At 40.6% G+C, this 18152-nt stretch overlaps 1 protein-coding gene across 9 annotated transcripts in view; it reads left to right on the top strand.

Annotated features, from left to right (window-relative positions):
• Positions 1-18152, top strand: part of Rapgef2 (Rap guanine nucleotide exchange factor 2) — a 244689-nt gene that overhangs the window by 198781 nt on the left and 27756 nt on the right. For all 9 annotated transcript variants that reach the window (XM_052732160.1, XM_052732159.1, XM_052732162.1 and 6 more), the window contains 10 exons: positions 1423-1559; positions 2233-2391; positions 9311-9463; positions 9839-10003; positions 11219-11326; positions 11416-11619; positions 11728-11836; positions 12263-12509; positions 16214-16371; positions 16927-17167. In XM_052732160.1, coding sequence (XP_052588120.1) covers positions 1423-1559; positions 2233-2391; positions 9311-9463; positions 9839-10003; positions 11219-11326; positions 11416-11619; positions 11728-11836; positions 12263-12509; positions 16214-16371; positions 16927-17167 — 1681 coding nt within the window. The remainder of the gene's footprint in view (positions 1-1422; positions 1560-2232; positions 2392-9310; positions 9464-9838; positions 10004-11218; positions 11327-11415; positions 11620-11727; positions 11837-12262; positions 12510-16213; positions 16372-16926; positions 17168-18152) is intronic.

Below are 18152 nucleotides of genomic sequence, written 5' to 3'. Positions count from 1 at the left end.
AATAAAGACAAAGCTGGCTGGCTTGCTTTCTAATGTGTGCATCTCTGCAATGGCTAACCTTTACTGGATAACATTACTCAGCAGAGAAGTGACAGCTGATGTGGATGCACACGTGAACATTTAGATGAAATTGCTAATATTGTGTAACAACTGCAAAAAGAAAACAGTTTCCCTCTAGGTTTCCCAAAGATCACTGGATGTGTGCCCTTGTCTCAGTACTTTGAAAAAAAGGAATTTATCGTGGTCGGTTTTGTTCCACAAACCATGGCTTTGTAGGTACTCAGTTATTGAGTGGTTGTGGCTTTTGTGATGTGGGTCCTGGGAACTGAGTTCAGGTCCTTTGCAAGAGTAGCGTACACTCTGAACTTCCGCCCCCCATTTTGGTATTTCAGCTGAATCTGGGAAGCAGTATACACATTTACTATTAGACCTTTTCTCTTTCTCCCGTCTTTATTCTTGCATATGACACAGACATTTACCCTCCAGTTGTATTTTTTAATGCTAGTCTAATCTCTGTTCACAAATTGATTTCATTAAACATTGGTTGAATAGGAATCTTATCAAGAAGCAGATGAGCATGGAAGACAGTCTAAAATCATTCTGGTAGGGCTGGTGATGTCGCCTAGTATTAGAGTACTTGCTCAGTGTGTGCAAGGCCTTAATAAAAAAAGACATAACCCATTAAAAATAATACTTATTAGTAAAAGGTATTTTACAGTGTCTATTTCATTTCTAGTCATATGTAAAGTGTTACTTAGGTTTCCATTATTGTCCAAGCACATATTAAACTCAAAATGTTTCTGAAAAAGAATTTATTGTCTCCTATTTTTCTTATACCCATTGAACTTTGTAAGAAAATGTGTCAGCTTCCAGAGAGAGAATGGGGTAAAATGTGTGGTCAGTAGGATGAAGGGTGATAGCTATAGAACATTCTAGAAAGAGCAGGATATTCAGTGTTGTGCCAGCAGAGGATCATGACTTCTTTGTTCCTCTCTGTGTTTCAAAGCAGAGGGCCACTGCATTTTTGATTGTAGTAACTCTTGCCTTTCATCTGACTGGATATGGATCATCTAGTGCAGAATTATTTTATTGGTACTCACAAGCTTAAATTTTTTTTTTTTATGACCTGGCACAGACATGCCTGGCCACTCCAGAAGACAGAACCTATTATTTCTGTAAGATATACTTTGAAATTTCTCAGAAGACTGTCATATTGGACAGAATCCCTGGATACCACCCACCTTCTTTACTCCACTGATAACCAGAGTCAACTGTGTATGGAAAGGTTCTGCAGAGATCTTGATGTAGAGTCTAGTCATAGCATGGCATTACCTAGCCAGGGCAGAAGACCTCCAGTGTGTGCTCTGGGGTATTGTTCTCTGAAGACTTGTTTTTAATACCAATGATGGTTTTGCTTTTCAGAACAACTCCTGGAATTTATGCACCAGCTGCCTGCCTTCGCCAACATGACGATGTCAGTGAGACGGGAGCTCTGTGCCGTGATGGTCTTCGCAGTGGTGGAAAGAGCTGGAACCATTGTGTTAAACGATGGAGAGGAGGTCAGCAGGTGTTTTGACCCCCTAGAAAGCTAAAGGATCAGTGGCGCCAGACAAAACCTTGTTCTTGTTTTCCCTTCTAAAACCTCAGCCAGTAATGAATTTGAATAGATGGAGACTGATGGCCACTCATTAAGTCATAGCATTCAAAATCCATTCTTCTGTGTTTCATTGTATCACCATTTCATGAAGTGTTACTAGAGATTTTGGTTTTGTTTTGATGCTGGGGACCAAACTCAGGGCCCTTCACATGCTGGGCGGGTGCTTCACTACTCAGGTCGACTGCCATCCCCGAGATTTTGTGATGTATTCACTTTTTAGTTTTTGTACCATACATCATAAATACACTGCCTTTCATCAGAACAAAATGATGTTTTATTGAGGCTGTAATGAACATTTTGTCTTCTTTACATTTCCTTTGATGGAGGAAAAATTTTTTCTGGTGTCATTTTAGAGAATATTTAAATTTTTAAATAATTTCACTCCGTGCTGGGCCTAAAAAGTATGTAGATGTTTTGCTATGTCTTGTTACTTGTTTGGTGTACAGTTAAGATTTTTCAGGTAATTTGTTCCGTCTCAAAGATAGAAGACCTGGGAGGCTAGTTTGGGACCACGCTAGCACTTAAGCCAGCTGATAGCAGTGTTACCTTGTGCTTTGCCTAATTTTCTTGCTCAGCTGGATTCCTGGTCAGTGATTCTCAACGGTTCCGTGGAGGTGACATATCCGGATGGGAAAGCAGAGATACTGTGCATGGGAAACAGTTTTGGGGTGTCACCGACCATGGACAAAGAATACATGAAGGGCGTGATGAGGACGAAGGTGGATGACTGCCAGGTAGGAGACGCGTGACGGTACGGATTTGATTCTTAGTAAAACAACAACTCGAGACTAAGCATACCTCCAGCATTACTCAGGATTGCTTTGGCTTCCTGACCTCTTGTGCTTCCGTATTAATTTTCAGACTGTTTTCTATGTCTGTAAAGAATGTCGCTGGACTTTTGGTTGGAGCTGCATTGAATCTATAGATTGATTACCTTTGGTAGGGTGGCCCTTGTCACAGCGCTCATTCTTCCAGTCCAAGAGCAGAGGTCTTTCCATCTTCAGTGCCTTCACTTTATTTCTTTGGTGGTGTAAAGCTTTCATAGAGAGATCTTTTATATCCTTGGTTAGGTTTAAAATCTGTCCCATTTTTCTTGTGTGTGTGTGTGTGTGTTTGTGTGTTTGTGTTGGGGTTATTTGTTGGTGTTCTGGGTTTTCTTGTTTGTTTTGTTGTTTTTTGGCCCTGTGAATGGGATTATTTCTTTGGTTTCTTTTTCAGTTAGCTTGTCATTAGTATAGGAAGTCCTGATCATGTCTGTGTATGAACTTTGTGTCCTACCCTTTTACTGAGAGTGTTCATTAGTTTCAGTGGTTTTCTAATGAAATCTTTAGGGCCTTTAACATGCAAAGTTGTATCATTGTGAATAGATACTTTTTCCTTTGCTGTTTGTATCCCTTTGATTTGCTTTTCTTGTCTTATTGCTTTAGTTAAGACTTCCAGTGCTATATATTAAAAGATCAGAGAAAGTAGGCACCATTGTCTTGTTTGTGATTTTAGTGGAGATGTTTGACCTTCTGACATTGACTGTAATATTGACTGTAGGTTTGTCATATACAATTTATATTATGTTGAGATTTGTTGTTTCCATCCTGAGCTTTTAAAAAAATATTTATTTTTATTGAAAATAAATTTTTTATACAATATATTCTGATCACAGTTTCTCCTTCCCCAACTTCTCCCAGATCCTCCCAACCTCCCTACGCTACCAACTCCATGCCCTATCTTTCTTTGTCTTTAGAAAACAAAAGGCAAACAAACCAGAATATGAAGCCGGGGGGTGGGGATACAAGTTATACACACAGAGATCCAAACCCCCTAAAAACAGAAACCATAATAGATAAGCAAAGGGCCAGTAAGACCCCCCCCCCAAAAAAAAAAAAGCCTAAAGTAAGTCTTTTAACATGAAGGCTCTTGTCAAGAGGCTTATCCATCTCTCAAGATGACCATTGGGGTCCTTGAGTCCTTTTATGTCATTTGTAACACTTAGTGATATGTGTATATTAGACTATCCATGGATCTTTAGAGTAATACTGATATGATCATGGTGAAGGATCTTTTTCACTATGTTCTTAAATTTGGTTTCTAAGTGTTCTCCTGAGAATTTTTTTGTCTCTCTGTGTGGGTTTGGTATCTGGGTAAAAGTTGGATAGAGCCCTTCCTTTCATGATCTGTGAACTGGTTTGAGCAGCGCAGGTGTTAATTCTTCCTTGAAATCTGGTAGAATTCAGCAATGATTCCATCTGGGCCTGGGCCCTTTTCTTCATTGGATGGGTTTTTGTTTTGTTTACTATTCCATCAATCCTGTTGTTCACTATAGATCTGTTTAAATCACTCATCTCATCTTGACCTAATTTTTGTGTATCTTATACATCTAAAAATTAATTTCCTCTTAGATTTTTTTCCAATTTTAGTGGAAACTCTGTTTTCAAGCTATAGTTTTATTTTGTTTTTTTTTTTTTTCTAAATTTCCTTAGTATCTATCCTAATAGCTCTTTGACCTCTAATATTATTAATTAGGTCTTCTGTGGCTAAGGATTTGTCTTATCTTTTCAAAGAACCAAATCTGTGGTGTTGATTTTGAGTTTGGTTTTTGCTTGTTTCTATTTTGTTAATTTCTTCCCAGATCTTAAGTATTTCTTTCCGTCTACTGGTTTTGTGTTTGGCCTGTTACCATTTGTCCAAGGCTCTGTAGTGTGCTGTTTAATTATTTATTCGGGTCTTTCTTCTTAATGCAGACACTTAGAGGTATAAACTCCCTCTCGGAATTGCTTTTGCTGTTTCCCAGAGGCTTGGGTTGTTTTCCTCTTGTTCATTCTAGGGTGTTCTTGTTCCACTTCTTGGTGTCATCAGGTACCAATAGTGCGTTAGTTAGTTTCCATGACATTGTGAATATTCTGGAGTTTCTTGCACTTCTGATTTGTAGTTTTATTCCATTGTGATCAGATAGAACACATGGAGTTATTTCACTTTTCCTGTTTGCTAATACTCACTTGATCCTGCAATATATGTTCTGTTTTAGAGAATGTTCACGGACTGCTGAGAAGAATGTGCATTCTGTAGTGTTGCATGGCCTGTCCTATGCCTGTTAGGTCCATTTGATCCATGATGTCACTTAACTCAGATGTTCGCTTATTTGATGCCTGGATGATTTCTCAATTGATGACACTGTTGTATTAAAAATTTGCCTCTTTTATTTCACTAGGGTTAATCTGTAACTTTTTTTCTGCAAGTAGTATTTGTTTTGTGAAATTAGGGCACAAGGTTCTATGAGTTTGTGCTTAAAATCATAATATCCTGTAATGGGTTGCTCCCTTAACCGGTAAGAGTGACCTTTGTCTCTTCTACCTAGTTGTGGTTTAAAGTCTATTTTGTCAGGGATGAAAACCGGCTCCTACTTGTTTTCTAATTCCGTTTGCTTGGAATTAATTTTTCTATGTTTTTATCCATTTAAAATCATTCCCGTCTTTTATGATGAGGTGAGTTTCTTGGAAACAACAAATAGATGACTCCTGCCTTTGAATCCATGCTGGGGGGTCTGTGTCTTTGGGGTGAGAAATTAAGACCCATAGTATTTGGAGTTATTGAAAAGTGTGTGTTATGTCCTGTCATTTGTTGATTGCTTGACATTTAGTGTTTTCTTATTTTTCTCTTGTCTAAACATTACCAAAGGGCTTTATTCTCCTCTCTGGTCCCAAGGATGTGTTTGACTTTCTCTCATTCTTCTGAAGAATTCCTTAACTATCTTTTGTAGGGCTAGCTTTGTGGCCATGAACTCATTAAAGCCTGTTTTTTCGTGGTAAGTTTTCGTTTCTCCGTCAGTTGGCGTTGATAGCTTTGGTGGGTAGAGTAGCCTAGATTGACTTTTACAGTTTCTGTTGAGAAGCCTGCTGTTACTCTGATGGGCCTGGCTTTCTGTGTGCCACAGTTACTCCTTTTTTCTGCTATCTATCTATATCTATATCCATCCACATTTATATATTTGTTCTGAATATTTGGTGAGTTGATAATTACATGTTGAGGGGAAGATTTATTTATTTATCGTTCTTCTCTAGTGTTCTAAATACTTTCTGTATCTGGAGAAACAGTTCTTTGTCTAAGTTAGGAAAAATGTTTTCTATCCTTTTGAAAAGGAATTCATCGCCCTCTTTTATACCCAGGACTGTTACATTTGATCTTTTCATGGTGTCTCAGATAACTTGAAAATCCAGTTCAAATGTGTTTTTGTTTATCTTTGTCCTTGTTGGAAATGCACTTATACTTCCACTTTGTCAAGTTTAGAGGTTGGTAGGCCTTTACATAGAGTTTTTGTATTTGACTTTTTATGTTTTTCACTTTCTCATCTCTAGTAGTTTGGTTTTTATTTAGTATTTCTATCTCTTTATTGGATTCCTCTTTCATATTGCAGATTGACTTCTTTTTCTAAGTGGTTTCTCTTGAGTTCTGTTAAGAACTTGTTTCCTTTGTGAGGTCTTTGAGCTTAAAATTTTAGTTCTTTTGCTAAGGTTTCATCTAGTTCGTGTTCACTACGGGCCATTACTGTAGGAGGAGTCAGGTTGCCTGGCCTTCCCACAGTGCTCATGGTTTGATTGAACTTGCGTATCTGGAGCTAGTTCACAGATTGAATTTATTTATTCTTTATCTCAGCCTACTCTATCAAAGTGAGTATTTACGTGTTCAGTATGTACTAGTTTGTTATCATTAACAGGGCAACGAGTAGGGCTAGAGCCTGCTGACTTTGCGGGCCTCACCAAGACAGCAGGTGGAACTGGAGCCCCCCAGGTGCACTGTGCTCACCAGGGGAGTGGACAGGGTTGGCTTCCTTCCCCTTCACCACCCACGCCCACCCAGGTATCCAGTCCTCACCTCAGTGTGTGGCTGTCAGTTAGTAACGAGCAGGGCTAAATCTAGAATTCCTTAACGCAGAACTAAGTAACTAAGAAAAAAGAGAAATGCTTTCAGCTAAGTCCATTCTTTTTAGAAACCAGTTCTATATGTCCATATTAGACATTCAGTTCAATCTATTTTTGTCTTCTTTTTGGATCGTGTTTTAATTTGCTACTGAAGAAATGCCAAATGTCTGTCTTAGATACTAAGAATTTCAAATCAGACTTATTCTAATTTCCTTTAATCTTTAGTGAAGATTAATTTTAGTATATTTATCTTCAAAAAGCATTCTCCTTCATACATCTTATTTATTTTAACTTAGACATATATTTTTGGAACATAAATGGGAAAAATGATTTAATTATGTTTTTCAAAACTAAATTAAAAAATTACCATATAAGATTATTTGAAGACAAAACCTTTCTTAATCTCCTGTAGAAATTCAGGAAACACTTTTATTGTATTTTAAAAAGAAATGAAAATGCCTTTTAGATAAGAGAGGACATATGATCTATTTCAAAAACATACACATACCTACTATGGTCAGGATTGTAGAAATGAGGTATTTTTTTGTTTGTTCTTTACAATCTAGTTTAGCTGTTAATATTTCCTGTGGCTTTTGAATTTTTAACTTTTGTTTCTAAGTGGAAGAATTAGTGAGCTGGTATGGGAGACATTTGGATCTTCCTACACTGCCTGCTTCCCTAGCTGAACAATGACTGTATAACATAATGAAACACAGAGCACTGTGTTAACAAACATTAACACCATCTATAACTTGCAGTACTCAGAAATAATAATTGATTACATATTATCCTATTTTTCTCTAAGATTTTAATGTGCATGTATCTACTTAGATAAGACAGTGAGCTGTTTGCCTTCTCCTTTGAGGGTGGGCAAGTATGTATGATTAGGATCATAAACTGGGAAATTTGTAAAGATTACTGTTTCATGATCATGATGTGACAGGGCTGCTATCATTAGGATCATTAGTGCAATATTTAGTATCACAATTTTAAAAATTAATGTAGAGTCATGAATATTAACCCAGAACACTAGCTGTCCTGTTGTGGAACCCTGTGGAACATGGCCAGGCTAGTGTCCTCTTGAACTCTCAGCAGCTGTAAGTACTTGGAGAAGTCCTGCTCAAGACTGGGTCTTCGACTGTTAGACAGCAGGTTGGGAGTGACTCATAAGGCCCTGCCCCTTCTTGAAGATCCATGTGAAAGTAGCTGTTGCTAGGGAAAGGAAGAAAACGTTTTCTCCAGTAGTGTAGCAGCCGGTAAGTCACGCAGCCTTCTGTCGGTCACCCTCTCATTCATACTTCTCTGAGTAACTCAGATTACACTCAGTATTTTGCTAAACTAGATCTGAGTGGGTTACTTTCTTTGGTCAGTTGTTGTTGCCCTAGAATGGGATAAATAGACGTTTCCTCGCGTCTCTTCAGGAACACAACACCTCTAAAGTATAACTTTCAATAATTGAATATTTTATCTAGTATGCCTGTAAATTTAATGACCACCTCTTCATCTTTATCATATTAAAAGAGAAACAGAAATTGCCTGCATCCCCTGTGTAAACTAGAGTAAATTAAAATTCTGGAGTAAAGGAAAATGATGTTTTTTTTGTCTGCTGGACTATCTGCTCTTGTCTCCACACAAGCCTTTGGTTCTTTTGTGGAGCAAGTGATTTCATAATTTATTTTTAGTCTTAATAAACTCCTAATTGAGCCAGGTATGGCAGCCTGGGTCTTTAATTTCAACCCTTGGTGTGCTGAGGAGTTTGAGGCCAACATGCTCTGTAGCGTGAGGTCCTGTCTCAAGGAAATTAAAAAAAGGGGGGAGGGTTCTGGGGCATTGGCTCATTGTGGAAGAGCACTTGCCATGCGAACTTGAGTTTGTCATCCTGTCACCCATGTAAAAAGTGGGGTGTGGCCATGTTGTGCACCCGTAACCCCGGTGTTGAAGGGTGGTTTGGAAACAGGAGAATCCCTGGGACTTTGCTGGCCACCCACCTAGCAGAAAAACTACAAGCCCCAGGTTCATTGAGAGGCCTTGTTCAGTGGACTAAGGTAGAGGGTGATAGAGGAACACACACGTCCTCCTGGGCGTCCACAGCACACCTGCGTACACACGCATAAGCCCTGACCTTTGCATGTGCACAAGCCCGTGGAGTTACATGAGCAATAACTTGACAACATCCCGCTGTTAACTTTTCCTCTTAAGAGCAAGGATTACCTTTAATACAAGTTACAAGTAACAATCTGAAATATAATAAATACATGGCTTTATCTGGGACCTTCTTAAAAGCAGGACGGTTACTAAAACTGTTGTCCATGTATGTAATTAGCACAGTTACATATTTACTCCAATATACAATATATATTTGAACATCTACATCTCTAATTAAACCACTATTTTTACACTCCTTTAACACTTTCAAAAATGATAAAGCCAAATGGTAGTTGTTTTATGTCTGCCCTAGGATTGTTTTCTTCTCTACCAGTGTTTTCTATCTGAAGATGGAAGAGGGCTTTTGAGTTTTTAGACTGTTAGAGTTTTAAAAATAAAACAGAAACTTTAACAAATGAACCAAGGAGGAAATACGTTAAAGGCAGAGAAGTCTGATTAAGGTTCATTCCTGCATTGATTCAGAAAGTAGGAGAAAGACGGGGAAATGTCAGTATTAAATAATTAAAACTGAATTATTAGGCAGGTAGCTCTTTTGCAAGCACTTTATCATTAACACAGGACTTACATTTTATTCTAGTTTGTCTGCATTGCCCAGCAAGATTACTGCCGTATTTTGAACCAAGTAGAAAAGAACATGCAGAAAGTTGAGGAAGAAGGAGAGATTGTGATGGTGAAGGAGCACAGAGAACTGGATCGGACCGGGACAAGGAAGGGCCACATCGTCATCAAGGTAGGATAAAGAGGCGTTCCTTCCAAAGAGGAGAAAGCTTTGCTGATCAGTTTCCTGTGACTTTTTTCCTGAGTCCCCCCCCACACACACACACACACACGCACACGGTCCTTCTAATTGTTTTCGGTTGTCATCCAGAGTAGTGGGTTTCCTTGTGGCACTTGCACACACGTCCATTAAACTTCATCCTCATCCCTTCCCCTTCCTGCTTCCTTTGCCAACAAGCATAATACCTACTACTAGTTATTGGTTGATGAATGGCAGCTGATTAGTTATCTGTCTTGCTGCCTATCTGGTTCTATGTGAAAGGTTTGAAATTGGGGTGCCGTATCAACGACCCTTTCATATTGGTGACTAGACTTTGATTTGCTGCAGGGTACCTCCGAGAGGCTGACCATGCATTTGGTGGAAGAGCATTCTGTAGTGGATCCAACTTTCATAGAAGACTTCCTGTTGACATACCGGACTTTCCTTTCCAGCCCGATGGAAGTGGGAAAGAAGTTATTGGAGTGGTTTAATGACCCGAGCCTCAGGGATAAGGTTGGAAAGGCGTTTTATTTTCATGTCTAAAATGTGCACTGCTAAAAGATAAAATGTGGGACCTCAGCTATGTTCAAATTAATTTAATGAAATGCAAGAACCTTTTTTTAAGAAAAATAAAAATGATGACAAAATGATGCAGATAGCAATTCTTACAGATTTCTAAGCTCTCAGTTTCAGAAATACCTTTTACTTTAAATGCAAGACCAGTGTGTCATTCTCTTGGCAATGTGGTGAGCCATAACCAAGTGTCTGCAGCCACTGGTATGGTGGGCAGTGTATGCTGGGTGGACGTTAGAGGTTTGGTAGGACTGGAGCAGTTCATCTCCTTGTGCTGCCGAAGGCCTTGGGACCCACTTCTGAACTGACCGTCCAACAGTTTAGGAGCTCTCTCAAGGCCACACTGGATGATACGCTGTACACAGTAGCGTTGGCTCCTTCCTTTGACAGCCCTTCCCCACACAGATTACTTTGCTTTCTAGATTACTACTGTCTTCCTTATCTAGCCTGCCCTTGTACTTCTTAGTTTCTATCTGATTTTGTACTAAGGTAATTTGGTTTTATTACATTTGCTTTTATTTAGCCTTCTCTCATATGTTTTGAAAATAAAACAATGTAGGATAAATACGGCCACAGGTTGAAAGATCCATGGCAAAGCCACATCAGTCAGTACTTAAAACAGACATGTATGTCTTGAGAAGGTCACTGTTTTTGTTATGTGTGTGCATGTTTACGTGTGCACGCGCATGGACATGTGGAGGCCGGAGGCTAACATTGGCTCACTTCCTCTGTTACTCTCTACCTTAGTTTTTGAGACAGAGCCTCTCACTAAACCTGGAGCACACTGATGTGGGCTAGATTGGCCAGCCAGGGGCCCCCTAGGGTCCCTCCTGCTGCATTACAGGCACACACTGCCACACCTGGCCTCTTAAGTGGATGCTGTGGATCTGAACTCAGGTCTTCAGGCTTGCACAGCAAGCCCCCTTATCAGCTGAACGTCTCCCCAGCCCTTATCAGCTGAGCGTCTCCCCAGTCCCAAAGGTCATTTTTTTAACATGTGTAAAGTCCGTGTTTAAAGGTTTATTTTTATTAATTTTCATGCTCAATATTTTTCGGTACATTGTTTAAAATGATGTGTTTTTTCAGTGACTTCGATCATAAATCTTTAGCGCTAAAAAAAAAAAAAAAATGTCCTGAACTCCATTGCTTTTGTAGGTGACACGGGTAGTATTACTGTGGGTGAATAATCACTTCAATGACTTCGAAGGAGATCCTGCAATGACGCGATTCCTAGAAGAATTTGAAAATAATCTGGAAAGAGAGGTAACCCTTGGGAGGTTTTATGAGCGGTGTTGAGTTTATCTTCCTCTGCCTGTCCTCGAGTTGACGCCACCCTTCCTGAACTCTTGCAGAAAATGGGTGGACACCTAAGGCTGCTAAACATCGCCTGTGCGGCTAAAGCCAAGCGGAGGCTGATGACGCTCACAAAGCCATCCCGGGAAGCCCCTCTGCCCTTCGTCTTACTGGGAGGCTCTGAGAAGGGCTTTGGCATCTTTGTGGACAGTGTCGATTCGGGTAGCAAAGCCACTGAGGCAGGCTTGAAGCGGGGGGATCAGGTAAGAGGACTCACCTCTAGGTCTAAGTGTGAATTTCAGAGCCTCTTTTTTTTTTTAAAATCAGTCAGTGATGATATTGACATGGATTTTTATAACTTCACTTTTTAGATATTAGAAGTAAATGGTCAAAACTTTGAAAATATCCAGCTTTCAAAAGCTTTGGAAATTCTTAGGAATAACACACACCTGTCCATCACTGTGAAAACCAACTTATTTGGTGAGTATTCTGCAGACTCAGACTGCTTTATTTGTTTTTTTACATTTAGATCTTAATCCTGGAAGAAGTAATGTCTATAAATAGTAAACCAGTAAGGATTCTAGTATTTCTAGGGCCACGCTAAAATATATAATACAGAATTTTTTATGTCAGTATGTGATTACATTTAGATAAAAATGTATCACCTTGAGAACCACAGGGTGATAGTATTGACCTGTCAAGCCCGTCTTCTGTTGATGAATACAATCACCCCACAGATGGAAGGGTGTCTTCCTTCTCTTAGGCTCGCCTGGGTAGAGACTAGTTTTTCTATAGGGCTCTAGTTTTTATAGCTAGTCTGTACTACTCATGTGTTTGCAAACTCCACTGTTAGCCCAACATTGTTTCCATTTTTGTGACTGATATTTTGTGGTGTTTCTATTTTAGTATTTAAAGAGCTTCTGACAAGATTGTCTGAAGAGAAAAGAAATGGTGCCCCTCATCTTCCTAAAATCGGAGACATCAAGAAGGCCAGTCGCTACTCCATACCTGATCTTGCCGTAGATGTGGAACAGGTGATCGGTCTTGAGAAGGTCAACAAGAAGAGTAAAGCCAACACCGTGGGCGGGAGAAACAAGCTAAAGAAAATTCTCGACAAGACTCGGATCAGCATCTTACCTCAGAAACCATACAAGTATGTGTGGTTGTGTTCAGCACCTTACTGTATTGTGTTCAGTAGAAGGACGCACAGAAGTGTTGATGTAATGAATGTTTGAGAGTCTAGTAAGTGTCTCTTTGGCAGAGTGTCTTAGGAGTAATAATAGTTGAGTTTGCTTAATTCTGCTCTGCCACTTGCCTGCCTGCTCCTGGTTTCTGTGAGAGGCAGGTGAGCCTGTCTTCATTTGAACTTCTTATAGGGGTCTGCCTGCCCCACGACTTAGCTGTTCTTGCTTCTGCTTTTGTGTTTCCTGGAGTCCCCTCCACAACATCTCCTCTTGGCTCACCAATCATTGCTGCTTCCAGCTGCCCCTCTTCATCATTCCTGTTTCCCCCACTTCAGTTTTTTTAACTGTTGGGAAGACTGGCCGCCAACCGCAGGCCTCTTCCCTTCCCCCTCAGGTGCCTCTAGAATTAGCATGTCAGGCTGCACTCTTGAATTTTCTTCTTGGATGTGTGTGCCTGTCAGGAGCTCAGGTCACCCAGCTTCAGGTGTCCCTGACACTTGGCTTAGCGTTGCTTATTTGCTGCCCAATTTCTTCCTATTAGTTTTGGGGCCTGATGGTCTTCTATGAAGCTCAAAATGATATATTCCTCAAACAAATGGAAAAGGTACTGGCTTATTTATTTCTTTGATAATTTAAGGGGTCTAAAGAGAAGCAATAAATAGAGACATTCAAAGGCTGAAAGAGGGGGCTCAGTGGTCAGTCAGACTGCCTGCCCACAACCATGAGGTTCAGATTCCAGCACACCCCTACATACATGTGCATGTGTGCACACACAGAGACTACATTAGTCTTTCTCTTCTTCTTAATTCCAAAAATTTTAGTCACAGACTAGATAGAGGCATATGACTTAAAACATTATTGATGAAATGTCAAATTTATATTATCCACATTAAACTATGAGTAATGATTGGTGGTTTCTAAATTCTCTGGGCCCTTGGGCTGGAGAGATGGCTCAGTGAGCAGTTAAGAGCACTGGCTGCTCTTCCAGAGGTCCTGAGTTCAGTTCCCAGCAATCACATGGTGGCTCACAACCATCTGTAATGAGATCTGGTACCCTCTCCTGGCCTGCAGGCGTACATGCAGACAGAGTGCTATATGCATAATAAATAAATAAATCTTAAAAAAAATTCTATGGGCCCAAAAGAAAAGCATAGTTGTATGATAGTCTATAAATATTGGCTTGAGAGTGTGTCTATCCTGAGTAAGTTTCTTAGAGATGGTGGATTAAGACAGTAGCATTTACAAAAATTAGGAATCTATTATAAAGAGACCCTTGATAAAAACTTAGTTTTAAATGGATGGAAAAGTTAAGTCACCTCAATGCAGAATTATTAGCAACATAATAATAAAGGATTCTTCGAGTTTAAATTCAGTCCTTTAGAAAAATCAAAAATCATTGTGACCCTGGTAAGTATTGCTGGAAATGGGACACACAAGGACTGGGCTGGCAATCCATCCACAGCTCAGGATGTTGGCTAGGAATGCAGTATGAGTGTGTAGTTATGGCTGTGTGTGCTTACAAAGATGCTCAAAAACTAGACAAGGGAAAATGTAAAAGACAGTAATTAGCTATGTTGATTTTAAAGCACTAGGGAAATATTGTGGCAAATGTGTGGCTCATTTAAGTATTTTCTTATGAAAACAATTTGAGAAATCAGTGCTGAAGAGAAAGTAATTTAAACACAGGCTCAGGAAGCTGGAGGATCTGGCATAATATAATCACCTTGATTTAGTGCTGACTACCGCTTCAACTTGTCTGGACATCAGCACGTGTTGATGACGTTCTGTGGGAAAATCCCCAGGGCCTTGAGCATGTTAAGCACTCCACCACTGAGCCAGGTGCTCACCTTTGTTACTGTGTTTAGCAGAGTAATAACATAGTAAATTAGTGAAATCTTCTAGTTATAATATACTTAAGTAAATAACTTAAATGTTACCTGGACTACAGAAGCTAAGGTGCTAGACACTGGCAGATTGGCAAGAGTGGCATGAATTATTGTGCGTCGGGGGTGCATGTATGATGCGCACAGAGCAAGAAGCAGGTCATGAGCACGATAGAATTCGAACTGGGATGCCAAGTAAGTTGAGCAAGGGAGCCCAGTGAACCCAGAGGAAGGAAAGGATTAGTCAACAGCCGCAAACCCGGCAGACTTGTTTCAGTAACAGTGAGCCAGTTGGAGAGGCTAGACCAGAGGATGTGCTCAAGAGGGATGTTTCTCAGTTAGACTTTGCATAAAACGTGCAAAGCTTAAGACCAAGAATAGCCTGGTGTCTGTGAGTATTAAGGTGTATAGGTGTGGCATCAGGAAGCGGCGAGTGTCAGCGTGCTTTATGAGGTGTTGGAAAACGCGGTAAGAAACGTTTTTAAAGGGTGTGCCTGGCATGTACTGATGGTCATGGTCGTTTCTACCATAAGTGACCTGGTCAGACATACCTTATACCCACAGTAATTGTGTTATGCCATACGTCATCTCATATTTTTGACAAGGACATTTATGTGATTGAAAAATACATTCCACCAACGCAAAGACTATTATCATGCATAGAACATTAATATTTCAGGGCTTTATATGTCCAGCTGTGCATGCTTAAACAGAGCTTTGGTTTCTGTCCTGGGCTTTCCTATATGTGATAGAGAATTTACATGAAAAATTTCTTATTTATGATACCTTAATTTATATCCCAATTTCAGTAGAATTCTCTCTTTTTTTTTTTTTGTTTCAAGGTGCTTATGCAATTATAACTGTAGACATTTACACATTATCTAGTTACCCTTTTGTTGCATACTCGTCTTATTGTATGCTTTCTTTTGGGAACACTTGATCAAGAAATAATTTTATATGTTGTCAAGTCGTGTTATAAGCATTGCCCACACATGAGGTCCGTGGTGGTGCATGCACACGTGTAATCCCAGCTCAGGAGGCACGTGCAGGAGCCTCTGGCACCACAGCCCTCCCCCGCTGTGTGACAAGACGCTGCACAAACACACAGGTACCGCAGGACTGTCTTTCTATAACTAGAAAGGAAGGAGCCTGTAATGCTTGGGTTTCTCTGGAGATGTAAACATGTAACTAAGGAATTAGAAGTGAGTCGCTGCATTTGCACTGCCAGCCAGGAAGCCAGGAAGTGTGTCCGTGCCCAGTGCACGCTCACGCTCTGTCGTTAAGAGATGAGGCCTGTGTCAGGTTTTCCTCACGTTTGGACTCCACGGTGACCTTGTTTCTCCACCTAAAACATTGAAGAATATAAGTAGGACAGTTTGGCGTATCTCTCCCCTTTCTTTTTCCTCAGTTCCTTCGCCTGGAGGATCAGATCATAAAGCATCTGTCTCCGCTGTTGCTGAGCTGTGGGTTCTTTCCCACGTGCGTTGTCTCGGATCCATTCTCATTCATTCATTCATTCATTCATTCATTCATTCATTCATTCAAACACAGGGCACCTTTTCTTTACTGTGTTTTTATTCTGAGAAAAAAAATACTGGTTTTGGCTATGGCTCATTAAAAAGACAGGTTTAAGAGATAGTGAATTTGGCTAAATGTGTTTCGCCATTCTGGCCATTACGGTTTTCAACCATTTTTCACATTTTTACATTAATGGCAAGTTTAAATGAAAATGCCTAGAGCCTTTACCTTGCCAGTAATTTATTATTTTTTTTAAAATCTGCTCCTCTCAGTGATATTGGGATTGGTCAGTCTCAAGATGATAGCATCGTGGGCCTGAGGCAGACCAAACACATCCCAGCCGCCCTGCCCGTCAGCGGAACCCTGTCTTCGAGTAACCCTGACCTGCTGCAGTCACACCACCGGATTCTGGACTTCAGCACGACTCCAGGTGAGCACCGGAGCCTTTCTGCTTTCTCAGTGACCTCTCTTTCCAAGGCGGTAGGGACACGGTATGCATGTTTGGTTTGGCGTGGATGGGGTCACTCACCAAGAGTCAGAATGAACCTCAAACTCCGAACATTGGAACTAGTTCTTGTTATATCCTGAAAATCATTTTGGTTCAGCTAAGCCTGTTTTGTATTTGATAAAATGAATAATATACTATGCATTTATTGCTAAGTTATATCAAGTAAATAAATCAGGAGCATGTTTAAATAAGCTTAATGGGCTTTCCCTTATAATAATGATTAACTTTAGGTGTACATTTTTCTGTGATGCTCACATGACATCTTGTGTGTGTGCTCCGTGATTGTATTTGTCTATTAGCCATGCAGCTATCTGTCGGGGAAGATGTGGTGTCGGGGAAGATGTGGTTTTGCGGTTAGCATGTCACAACTTTGTCCAGGAGGGAGAAGTCATCACCCTTTGAGGAGTGGGGTGTGTTACTTTGTGTTGCTATCTGTTAACATTGCTTCTGCCTCAGTGTGGCTCTTCCTGTCCCCAGACTTACCAGATCAGGTGCTCAGAGTTTTCAAGGCTGACCAGCAAAGCCGGTACATCATGATCAGTAAGGACACCACAGCCAAGGAAGTGGTCATCCAGGCCATCAGAGAGTTTGCCGTCACTGCCACCCCAGACCAGTATTCTCTGTGCGAGGTCTCTGTCACGCCAGAGGGAGTTATCAAACAACGACGACTCCCGGATCAGCTTTCCAAGCTTGCCGACAGAATACAACTGAGTGGAAGGTACAGTTCTGTCTCACCGAAGCGCTTTGCTCTTCAAACCTACATTCGAGGCCAAGAAACCACACATTTGCTCTTGTTACTCTGTTTTTGACAGTGGTGAAGCTTGAACCCAAGGTCTTGCCAAGCACTCTCCCACTCAAGGAAAATTAGTAAGATGAATAACTGGAGTGTCATTCCCCCCTCCCCCCCCCCCCCCCCAGTTTTCTATGGAATGTCATTGTTCTTCAGTTTTTCATGGTATGGGTCTGAACCATGGCTTTCTACCTGTGATGGTAACATCCTTGCCCTGTGTCATTTTTATTTCCAACACTAATAGATACTTTTTAGGAGGTCAGAGGTCAGGCATCCTCTGCATGTAGATCCGTAGTTGTGCAAATCTCCACTGAGTTTCAACTTCATGATTCCCATCATTCATTATTCAGGAGAGCCAGACTGTCAGAGTAACCACAGTGGAGAACATTAATCTGTGCACGTTAAGGGACAGGGTGTCTGTTTTCTGTCCCAAATACTTTGTGAAGTATGTAAAAGACCAGTTAGGACCCCCACGTGCTTGTTCTGTGTCTTTGTTTATAGAATTTCACTTGGAGAAGGCATTTGCCTGCCAAAAAGGGGGAGAGAACAGCCACAGAGCAAATGATGGGGTGCTGCTTTTAGTGAGTTCCTTAATAGGGTCACAGTACTGTCCATATTGACCACCATTAGGCTTCAGATGCCTGCTTCCTGTTCTGACAAATTGGGGTAATGCCTCCCATTTCCCTAAAATGAGTTTCATGAAAATCTAAATATTTGATTAAATCTTAAGTCAGGAGAGATGACTTAGCCGTTAGGAGCCCTTGTAGGTCTTGCAGAGGAACTGGGTTCTGTTTCTAGCACCCACATGGTATTTCATGACCATCCAGTTCCAGAAGATCCTATGTCTTCTTCTGAGTTCCGAGGGCACTAGGCACACATGTAGTACATACATGCAGGCAAAACACTCATACAT

Source organism: Peromyscus californicus, unplaced genomic scaffold (assembly GCF_007827085.1).
Source record: "Peromyscus californicus insignis strain IS unplaced genomic scaffold, ASM782708v3 Scaffold_9__1_contigs__length_137607984, whole genome shotgun sequence".
Taxonomy (NCBI): domain Eukaryota; kingdom Metazoa; phylum Chordata; class Mammalia; order Rodentia; family Cricetidae; genus Peromyscus; species Peromyscus californicus.
Note: the sequence above shows the minus strand (reverse complement) of the source record. Positions and strands in the feature narration are given on the sequence as shown.